General features: G+C 38.6%; 1 protein-coding gene across 1 annotated transcript; it reads right to left on the bottom strand.

Annotated features, from left to right (window-relative positions):
- Positions 1–7,876: 7,876 nt before the first annotated feature.
- On the bottom strand, positions 7,877–10,223 carry LOC139772795 (dynein light chain Tctex-type protein 2B). The gene is made up of 4 exons (XM_071706729.1): positions 10,116–10,223; positions 9,564–9,656; positions 8,921–9,117; positions 7,877–8,520 (listed from the first exon to the last, which is right to left on the bottom strand). The coding sequence occupies exons 1-4, from the start codon at positions 10,221–10,223 to the stop codon at positions 8,355–8,357; spliced, it is 564 nt and encodes a 187-aa protein (XP_071562830.1). The 3' UTR covers positions 7,877–8,354.
- Between the last annotated feature and the right edge of the window lie 1,654 nt (positions 10,224–11,877).

Below are 11,877 nucleotides of genomic sequence, written 5' to 3'. Positions count from 1 at the left end.
GCCATTACTCCGTAATCAGAGTTTCTCTATATTTTAACTTTTACCGATTTGCCAGCGATATTTAGTACCTTCTATATTGACCAATTTAATGGGTTCGCAATAAAAATTACGTCGATCGTAAGTTTCGCGTTATGGTTAATCTATTCGAACTTTTTAGTGACCACAGTACAATATCCAATATCACTTTATTGCCCAATATTCTTCTCCGTTTTTGTTTCGCATTTTGTACCTAAGATAAATCTCCGCTTTTATATCCACAAGTCGAAGCGGAAAATCTTAAATCAGTGATCAAAGTAATTATATTCTTCTCCGTTTTTGTTCTTTATTTTTGTACCTAAAGTAAACTTGCGCTTTTATATCTGCTAGTCGAAGCGGGAAATTGACAATAAAAGTAACGGCGAATGAAAAGAGTCTTTCTTATTGTCATATGTGTGCGTGTATATATGTATGTGTATATGTATACGTCATATTTTAAAGTGACGGATAATATGAGTGGACATCTGGTAATACGCAGTACGCAAATAACTGTTACAAGTTATTTGTATAATAATGCAGAAAGATATGTGACTGAACGGCGAAGTCATAGTTTATATACTTATCTCTGGAGACGGAGTATCTAGACTTTATTAAGTATAGCACTAAAGAAAGAGAAAGAGAGAGAGAGAGAGAAATGTTAAGTCCATCCGTACAGTATCTGAAATAACCGAGGTAATATTCGTGAATCCGCGTAGCAGATGGCTAATCTGAATACAAAGATTAATTAGTCTTTATGCTGATAACACTACAAAAAAAAACATCCACCGCGATACGTCTGGCAAAGTTAAGCTTATCGTTTATTATTTTTGCGTACAAAAAAATAGAAATCTATTATTACGCAATTTTAGCCAATAGAAGCCATATCGATTTACGTGTATCGCTTATATAACTTCGGTGTGTCTCTCGCACGTGCAACATGCATCCCGATAAGCAGATATCTCTCGATATAGAGTAGGTGTCAGCGTTGCCTGTAGAAAATACCTTCGCTCTTCTCGCTACTCGCGAGAGACGCGTCGGAGTTATATCGTAATTATATCACAGCGAAGTCAACGTTCAAAAGGTGTAACTCGTTTCCCTATTGCGTACTTGACACGATAATGCAGCGTAGGGGCCCGTCAGCCCGTGGCGACGTGGAGGCGACGCGTTCTTGATACTCGTCAAGCGACGTGCCAGGTGCTTGTAACGAATACTTCCGCGTTACGTTACAGCGAAGTTGTCCCACGTGCATAACAGACGTGTACGTCGCGAGACGTGTCGTGGAAAATCGAGCCGATGGAATACGCGAATATATTACGATTATGGTATTGGTATTGTGTAAATTAATATTTCAATATATTCATTTAAATGCGAGAAAAAGATTCGCCGAGAAGGGGAAATACTTGGCTGTTTTGCAATCTGACAATATCATGGAATCTAATTTAAATTGAAATCTCGAAGATTTAGCAGACAATTTGGAAAAAAATCAAATTGAGGCTAATTCGAGCCTCAAGCATGCGATAATTCAATTATTCTCTTTATGCAACTTTAGCGGTTTCTAATTCAAGTCCTTGCGCACCTCTGATATTTCGTAAATAGTAAAATCGTCGTCTTTAAGGAACATGAAACAAAAGAAAATGCCCTTACTCTTGTCATGAAACTTCGGTATGCGTAAGATAAATGTCTGAAGAAACCTTTTCTCTTCGTCCATTGTATTCCCACCATTCCTGGAATTTTTAGACCCTTTAGATCTTTCGGAACTAATTGTGTTTCTAGCCAATCACAAGAATGAAAACGTATGTTTCTGCAAAAGACGAGTTATATAAAGCCAGTATCTCGGGATCGGTCAGTCAGTCTCGAATTTTAAGGCAAGAAACTCACTCGAGTTCGCTCAGTATTCACCGAGTCGCACACCAGAGAAATTCGAAAATGGTTCAATGGAGTAGCGACAATGATACTGGCGCTGAATTTAACTTGCTTAGGGACCGCGAGGAAATGCTAAACGTCCTACATCAGTACGAACAACTACTGATAGCATTTTCATTGGGGATAGAGCAACGCGGGACAGAATATTTCTCGGACTCTCTGGGAAACGATGTGAATGATGTACCAACGTGGACGGGATTAATAACTAAGGCAAAGCACATAATGGCCTTCATCATGAGAGAATATAAGGTACGTGAACGGCTAAACTTGAAAATTAAATCTCCCGCACTTACTGAATATATGCCTCGATGAGGGCAATGAGTGTTTTTCCGAAAAAACATTTATACGTATATTTAGTCGGCCAGGCACTCGCGAGAAAACACGTTTGCTCGCGCGCGGCTAATTAGTGTGATGTCGAGCTATTATCTTGGTAGGGGCACACAACATGTAGGAGGACCTTCTACTTTAGGAGGGCTGTGAATTAAAATCCACATGTGGGATCGAACTCGAAACTCATCGTTTGCGAATCCGCCGCTCTCGCATAAAGTCACGCGACATTTCGCAGATTAGTTGACCCGCGAATACAAATGTGATTTTGAATTTAGAATGTCTGTAGCTGAAGTTACAATTTGTGTTGAAGTAATAGTCGACTCTCTCGTTATAACGTTACAACAATCATTTGCAGCTATCCTTGATGATTTTACGATAGATAAGATCAAAAATAATTTTTGCTTAACTAAAAAAAAATAAAGTTCTGAAGGCGTTAATTAAACTAATTGTGAAATACAGTAAAAACGAATAAGAACCGTATAAAAAAATATTCTGCTGATACGCGTTAGCTATTTAAAATTATATTTCTTTTGCAGGATTACTCCAAGAGGGAGAAAGTAGCGCGACTGACAATGCATCTCCCTATGGCTGATACATTCGTCCAAAATGCGATCTCAGAAATGATGAAGAAACTGTTTAAAGTTTAACGTTCAAATATACGTGATATGTGATATGTGTCAACGATAGTGCTTCCCATCATATATATCAGGCATCTCCCCTGTACTGTACGTTTAGGAATATATTACAAGTGAAAAAGATCAGTATCTCTAAAGCGATCTCTTAGCGAAATTGTCATTCATACTCAATCTACTTTTGTAATTTTCTAAATAGAATTTGACTTTTTTATATCTCTGTGCACACGCGCATATATATATTATACATATATTTAAAAATATACATAATTGTATTATTTTATGCTTTGGGAAACGAGTGTCGTTGATGTAGCGTGATGATGATTGTAGAAGAGGAATGTGTATGGTTGTTATAAAATGGTGGATGATGATGATGTCCCCCAAAAATACCATGTGCGATTCAGTATGTACCCAATTCGATCTTGGTGGTAGCGTCGATCGGCCAAAAAACTTATAAATAAATATGTAGAAAATAGATTTTTCAAATAAACAAAGTCTTGCGTAAAAAACTAATCTATAGAAATAAATAATAAAACTATAAATTGACACGTAACATAAATTTACTACAGTAAAATGTTTATAACTTCTCTCGTATCTGTGATATTTTTCAAAAATGGTCAAAAATTGCGGTAATAAATAACCACAAATAAAGAATGTTCGACAGAAAGAGAATATTTCTTGGGATAATAGGCTTTACAAGGATTAAGGAAAGACTAACAACAAAGGAAGCAATAAACAGTCAAGTAAGATAGAAAATGGATATAAATTTAACGAGTTCTTATATCTCTCTCTCACATCTGCTGTGCTGTTTTTCAAAGAAGATAAATGACGACTAAGCATGACAGTGTTCGATAGAGAACTTGGTATAGTAATAGAAATATTAAAGGAAAGAAAGGTGGAGAAAGCAACGAACAGGTAAAGACGTTAAGACGGGAAAGAAAGGTAAAGGAAGCGTATAATAGGATTTATATGCAGAATAATCATTACCATTGTCCAAATTCGTAAATCGCCATATGCTCCGCTATCTGCCTTGAGCTCCGTTCCACGTGCGCAGTCGTGCATGGTTTACTGCTCTACGGAATTTCCTGTGATTGGTGCATTCCATGTAAAATCTGTACATAAAACGCATACTATCTCTGTGTGTCTGTGTGTGTGTGTGTGTGTGGTGTGCATGTGTAACATGAGGATTAACTATTGCAAAGGATTTTCTGTGCTTCGCAAAGTAACCAATTGCATTATGAGATATACTCGCTCTGTAATTCTCAAATCGTTAAAAAAAGAATGCATCGTTAAACGTTGCGATATTCTATCGAGAGATTATAACCGACAACGTAAAAAGTTATTTTATAAGTTCATGTCAATTTGCATCATGTCAGAGATTATACGATATGGAAATGAAAGACACCTTGAAAATTATATACATTTATATCGCAAGTTTTAAGAACTAAAGTTTTAAGTACATTTAAAAAGATTCTGTTATTTAGGTAAATAACTTGCGTTAATTTACAGTCGAATAATTGTTATACCTGAACAATGGACGTAGCTGCGGACATAGGCAAGAAGCATCTCCTGGTAAAGGCATTATAACAACTCAGTTTTCTTCTAGAGGAAGACGCGATATAGATCTATATTATTCTCGGTATCAGGGATATTTGAAAATCACCGCGGTATACTCTATCACATTAGGCAGCGACATTTGAAATTCGGTTCGTTAAAAGTTGAATAAAATAAACGTATCGTCGAAAACAATATTCGATCCACGCCTCCCTTCGCTATCCGCGGATCGCTTTTAACGAGGAAAATTTAATTATAACTTCGAAGGCGAGATCTCTCAGCACGGTTTGTTAAAATGAACAACATATCCGCTATCGCGTATACACAGCCATATACACGGTCGTTCTATAAAGTGCAATTTTACAAATCCCTGAGGGAACACACATAATCTCTTTAAACAACGCGGATTATATTAACGCTATACTTGTAACAGACGAGCCCGAGGAAAAACATGTCTCGTCCATTCCGGGGTTTGCTACTAAATAGGTATCTATTACCAGCGTCGCGGTTTAAGAACACCCGTACATCCCGTCGTCCCATAAACCTCATTAATTTCATGATTTCTCTTATGAAAAGAGCTATGAGGAGCAGTAATTAATAAGTTTTTAAAAAGTGTATAAAAAATTATACATTACGCTAATTATGATGTTAAAACAATATCCAAAGATTCACAATTTCAAATAATAATTGTTATCCGACTTTATTCCATTTTGATATAATTCCCTTCAACATTTTTTACATAAAAGCAAAGAGATCACCACGTTAATGATTTCTCCAGACGAGTGCACCCTTAGGTCTCTCACCGTATTAACCCGGGAGTTGCAGAGGGTGGCTAATCGGTTAAATAGCGTAACGGCAAATACGGGCGATACGTTAGTCGCGGAAATGCAAGTAAGGCGAACGTCGAGGAATTTCAGCCGTGAACTATTTTACGAGAGAGGGGTCTCGCAAATGTTTTCGGTTCCTGTTTCGGTCTTCGATTCGCCGGCGGCAACATCCCTCGCGCGCTACACCGCGGTGTCACGTGGCAGGACATCGAAATTGCGCCATTAATTTAACGGGAGGGAGAAAGAGAGAGAACCGCCACACATTTTCCCTGTAATTTCCAGTGAGGCATTGCCAGAGAACACAGCTTGTGTGTGTCGCGCAAGCTTCGAGGCCCGCGAGGCACATTGTATCTCTATCCCCAATCGAATAATTTTATTATTTTGACTCTGGCCAAAGGGAAATGCTAAATACATCGCTAAATGATGAATTGACAATAGGGTCGTTAACAGTACCGCGAGGGAATACGGAAGCTTGATGTTATAGATGGTTTTTTATCCGCAGAATATATCGAAACGTGCTGCGATTTTGGAAATCGTAAATTTTTATTTTACATCACTGGATAATATTTGTGGAAAAAACGGTATATATATATATTATCATGACAAGGCGATAATAACGTTAATAATAATAACGATAATAATTATAATAAACAATAATATATTATTACAACAAAATCCTTATTTAAATAATAATAAATAAAACACCCACCGACCGTTGTAATATACAATCAATTAGAGAGAAAAACGTCATTTACGGTCCGGACTGGATCTTGGTAGCCTAACAACATTGTGTGAATTTTATATACTTTTTCCGAAATCAGTAAACTGCGATCGATTTAAGTATGTGGATAATGTGGATTTACTATTCCGACTAGGTGCTGTGTTTTAAAAACCAACAAAAAATCGGCGTGTAGTTTACTGATTTCGGAAAAAGTATATAAAATTAACACAATATTTTTCTCTCTAATTAATCTTTAATAAAATTTTACTCGTTCGTTTCGACCTTATAAGCTAGCATCATTGATTGTGAAATAAATCCGCAGTGACGCATAAATTGCGAGAGAGTTTGCCGATAAAACAAAATCTCTTCCATCTTTTGCTTATCAGCGTGTCGGTTACATTGGTCCATTTTTCTTCTGGACCTTTGCGTAATGACGCTGAAAGGGTTCGATCGACTGAACTACCGTCGTCTGCGTTTGACAACGTCACGAGCTGCACGTAACGCGCGCGATCGATTGCATCCTGCATCCAATCGAGAATCAACAGGCTTGAGAGTATTATTATTATTATTTTAATTAATTCGCTTTATATACATTAACTATCACTTTTCGATCGCACATGCTATCTCGCCGCTTGAGTTTTAAATCCGTGGCACGTGAGTTAGATTAGCGACGGAAATTGCTTGTCTTAAATTCGCCATGCAAAAAGTGTAGCGCGTTTCCGTTTCTCGATCTTGCTTTCCTCTTTCGTTTCCGTTCGTCGTCTCACTCTCGGCGACGTTAAAATTACTTCCATTTCGCCGCAGTGCGATCACGCTCGCGAAACATAATCTCGCCATTTCGCGATCGAAGGCACGTCCCGACGAGCGTGCCAATGTTCATAAAAATGTTCACGGTGTCGCCGGAACTTTAAACCGCCGTCTATTATTCCGACGAGGCGTAGACGAGCCAACCGAAAGTTTCCCGATAAATCATCACTCCGAGGCCGAGAGGGTAGAAAGCACGAAGTCGCGAAAGCAATAAATATTAATAGCGAATGGTTACTGCATAATCGATCAGAACTTTTCCAGAGTCATTCCGCTAGTTGAAACAACCCCATCGAGTATACCCGAAGGGGTCCGGGTATACCGGATGTTCCAGATTACCCGCATCTCTTTTCGCGTACGTATTTTTGGGGACAAAACTTGACGTTTATCTTCTCCAATGAAAATATCGTGAAGAGCCGATAATCCCTGACCCGTGAGTGATAAAAAATGAAGGAAGTTTCAGAGAATCAACCTCAAATTACGTTTCCATCGATTTAAAATTAGTGTTACGTAATTATTCGTTTAATATATTTAAGATAGAATTTTTTTCTAATAAATCGCGCGAAAGAAAGATGACACGAGTGAAACTTTAGTAAGATTAAAAGTCGAGCTAATCGAAGGAAGAAAGTCACCGATAATCTGGAACACCTTATATACGACGGACTTTATGCAAGAAGCGAGTTATACCGGGAAACCTTTTTAAGTCGTCCTTTGTTCATTCTGCCGAGGGAAGAAACAATTACCGGACTTTTTAAACACTCTGGCCTGACGCGATCCCGGGTCATCGCTCGTACTTGAAGAAACGTAATTATCAGGGAAACCGTGCAAGAAGCTTCTCGTTTTGTCGCGAGTAAAACAATGGCTTTGTATGGCTGCAGCCATGCGTTCGCGGTAAAGTAATTGTTCCAGCATTAGCGTTGCCCGGTGCATTTTACTACAAGCGATTAGTTTGCTCAAATGCCACATTAACGGTAATTATTATCGTCATTATCAACGGATTGAATTAGGAATTCAAGCATACTTTTTGTATTCGAAGACGGAATGAAGCAATTATTTCTTTTTTTTTTTACGGAACGAGACGCTTTACGGAAATAAATTCAGCTGGTTTCTTTGACGATCCTGCAAAAACGATAGTTTAAAGTCTTACCTTCCTACCGAAATAATTAGTTACGTATGGAAACTAGCCAGAATTAGATTTTATTAATTTATTGCTATTGACCATATATGTTTCGCTTTATTTAATATTTCTTCTTTATTTAATTTCACATCACACATTATATGCATATTATATACTTTGACACATTCGTACATTTTACGCGCGATTTACATCGAGCGTTCTCACGCCATTGTATTCGCAGCCGTTACAACATTATTATTATTCACGATATATATTATTGTATTTGAAGCCAGTATCATTGAAATTACTAATGCCGGTTTCACGATGACTCGATAAATATGTATAAGCGTTACAATGTGTATTTCGATATTACAAACTAATGAGACTGCATGGGCTTAATGCAGGATATTAGTTCAGAATCGTCGCTGCGTTTAATCGTAATACACACCGAATACGCAGCACCATGCGTATATGTGATTGTTTTCGAACACGTGATACGAGTAATTATCGCGTTCCACGTCCCAGAGACACTGGAAGGCCGCGTGCATACTTTGTTGGAAGCGCTGGATTATGTACACTTGCGTCACTATCTTGTACCTATAGTCGCAAACAGTCGTCTCACAAAATAAGCGAATAATGTGTCGATTATCGGGACCTGCCTAATAATTTTTATAAGTTTTACTTAATCGTTGTTAAGCTCCCACTCGGTGATCGTAAATGTCGATACTTATTTATGTTGTACATGTATCGTTCACCATTTTTTAATTAAAAATAATCGTGTCTTAGCCAACACGTAAAAGGAATAAATTAGGATAGTTATCTAGATACACGCATGGATACAACAGCGACCCATGTCACCTTCTAGGACATAGAGAATGAAGGATACGATACTTGTAATTTTTACAAAAAATTACAGCGAGATGGCGAGGAAAGTGAGACGAGAATAAGTGAGGAGAAGTGGAATTCAATCTGAAATAAATTTCCATAATTTCAATACCTGTCGTAATCCTTCTTGCCGACAGCCTTCAGCACGTCACTGGCAATTTCCAAACACAATTTTGATGTCTGATCCGGCTGATATGATGTAATCGCCGATAATTTGATCTCCATTACGTCACGAACGATCTTGTCGACCGTCGCTGCGTGAAAAGTTTTAAACGGTTCCAGACGAAAGGTGTTCTGGTATCTCGGGATCTGTCCAAACGACAAGAAGCGCTGTACCAATATTGTCCGCGGAGGTGGAACTTAACGCGGCAATAAATCAGCGGAAAGATTCAACGACGATAATAAATGAAACGACCGTGGAAACGACCGCGCCAGATTATAAGAAGACGCCGGTGGCGTTGAAGAGTCGTAAAATGCATAATATCGAAGATGCATATGGATAAAATGTCAAAGTTCTTCTAAAATTTCGGCACCGTTAACCGGAATCGCGGGAGCCACGTCTCCCCGAAAATTATTGCACGAAATTTTTATCTAATTTTTTCTTCTTTTTTAGAGAGATCTTATTTCAAGAACGAGCGAGACGATTCTTCAGGCGCATCGAGATTCACCTGTATTAAAACTTGTTCATTTTCCGCGCTCACTCAATTTATTTGCGTCCATCCAATTTATTCCGCCGCACTGGATGGAGAACGTACCTTAAGTCGATCCCCGCGCCTGTGAAAGAGTACGCCGGCCCCATTGAAACCAATCATGGAAAGCTTCGACAGCGTTTTTCTCTTGGTCTGGCTCTGTGTCCGGAAATAAGAAACACGTACCGTTTTAGATCCCATAGCGATACTCTGTAACGCTCAATATAACGCTCGGCAAAAAGAAAGAAAGTATATATAAAAGCGGTTTCCTCGCATAAATTTCTTAGTTCCTCTGATTGATTTGAATATTTATAGCATCCACTTTTGCGCATCGTAAAATATTAAATCGATAAGGAATACATATTGCATTAAAGAAACAGGGAACGAAAATAAGATGGATGCACCGCGCGGCATGAATATTATTTTCGAGACCGACACTTTCGGCTGTCGATTAAATTTAAATCGCGAGAAGTGAATTGTACTCTTTATTTATTTCTGCAACAGATATACTGTCTTGACCAAATATACGTGACATAAAATTACTAACCTACTTATTATACTAACCGTCATGTTCTTTTTTTTTTTTGTTAGTTTTGCATATATTTGATCATGTTTTACCTCTGTATCAGTCGGCAATCTGACGCTCAATCTTTGGACTATACTCTGCCATAATTTACTCTTTGATACTGGCACCGAAGCGTCTTGTTTACTCTGGTGTTTACTCATTTTAAGTAGCCCCAGTGACAAGTGACGTAAACGAATTGTCCTCGAGAGGACGAGAGGAGGGACCGCCTCGAACGGGGGCGCGGAACAAAGGACGCTCATCAAAAGAATTTCAGCTACGATGCTGAAAGGAGGAAATTATTGCAATCTCCGTCCGTAGTTCGCGAGCAATTTCGGCAAATAATTACGTGCGCTACGCCGCGATAAATCCTGCCACAGAAACGTCCGGGCATAGTCTACGACGTTCAAATTGGACTATGACCGAATCTTTTTAAACACTCTCTTTTGAATGATAGTTTCATTTTTTAAATGTTTAATAATGGCTTTAAAAAAATGTTAAATTAAATAATTAAGTTTGACAAAGCGGTCTCTGGTCATTAATTACGATAAATTCCCCAAACTACTTCGATTTACAGGAGTTATAATAATAAAAATTAATATTTTGTCAGGTTTTTTTATTTTTTAGATTTTTTTACTCATTTTGACTTTATATTTATTATTACGTTACTTTGCATAACGACAACGAGTATAGTGCTGAGTTCTGTGCCGGGCAGCATCGTTCCCTGGTGTAACATGCGCTCTTGCAAGTCTCATTCCCCGGCTGTCTCGGAGTGTCCGGCTCAGCAGGACCGCGGACCGTTAAGATCGAGATCGATATCGATATCGAGCGGGTTCAGCATGGTTGAGCATCGACACGGTTTGTCAATTGCAGATGATCCGGCACCACAAACGAACCGCGTTTATCCGACGCTTGTTGCAAACACCGCGATCGATATAAGGATAGGAGTTACGCCCTCGAGCTTTGCTCAGCTTTGAACGGTAGAACGTTAAATACTTCCTTTGACAAACTAAAGGAAATTTACCTACGCTCTCGGCGCAACTATGCTGAAAACACCTCGCCGGGGATTTATTTAGTAATCGCTGCAATATTCAGATACTTACTTTAACGAATATTAAGAACATACAAGGTAAACGCAGAACCGTCTCTTCCCACCTTCACCTTCACCTCGATCGATGTAACGCAACTAACGGTTTGATTAAACAGTGATTATAATACTTTAACACGTTGCGCGCGTGATAAAAAGTATCTCGTCGAGAATTTTGTTGTCGGGAAACGCCGACCACTAATAAAATCATTAATGCCATCGTGATTGTGATTTGCATTACAATGACATCATTATTACCGTCATTTTATCATTATTACTGTCAGATTATCATCCATCGAAGCTATTACCAAGCCTGTAGTGTTGTGCGACGATGTCGACATTACTACTTCACAATGCTCCCTTTTAGCGCGATATGATAATTTTAGTTAACTGTAATTTTCTCTCAACCTTTTTCTCGGCTACCCATGCCGCTTGTGCATACCAGAGGCGCAATAAAGGCAAATGAGCCGTTCCGCTTCCGTTCAACGAGTGAGAAAGTTGGGAATTTTGCTTTTTCTATTTTTTTGTTTCTTTCTCTTTTTAACTGAACTCGGTAAAAGCAGAAGAGGATTGGATAAACAATCGACAGAATTTCCTGGACGATCAGCAGTTACGCGGCTAACTTTCACGAACGTGTCGCAGAAACTCGTTGGCTAACTCGATAAAATTCCGCTCCCGTGCCGTACAAGCATCTAATGCGGCAGCAGCCGCCCGGTATAGTTTCTTAGCGA

The sequence above is a fragment of the Temnothorax nylanderi genome, unplaced genomic scaffold, assembly GCF_030848795.1.
Source record: "Temnothorax nylanderi isolate EJ_2023f unplaced genomic scaffold, tnyl_v1.0 TNYL_tig0053_pilon, whole genome shotgun sequence".
NCBI classification, from domain to species: domain Eukaryota; kingdom Metazoa; phylum Arthropoda; class Insecta; order Hymenoptera; family Formicidae; genus Temnothorax; species Temnothorax nylanderi.
This window is presented reverse-complemented; position numbering and strand designations above follow the sequence as displayed.

Coding starts and splice junctions, on each gene's coding strand:
- LOC139772795 (XM_071706729.1), bottom strand. CDS start 10,223: ATGAGTAAACACCAGAGTAAACAAGACGCTTCGGTGCCAGTATCAAAG. Junction 9,657..10,115: donor GATTGCCGACTGATACAGAG/GTAAAACATGAT, acceptor TTCCGGACACAG/AGCCAGACCAAGAGAAAAAC. Junction 8,521..8,920: donor GGCAAGAAGGATTACGACAG/GTATTGAAATTA, acceptor TTGCGACTATAG/GTACAAGATAGTGACGCAAG.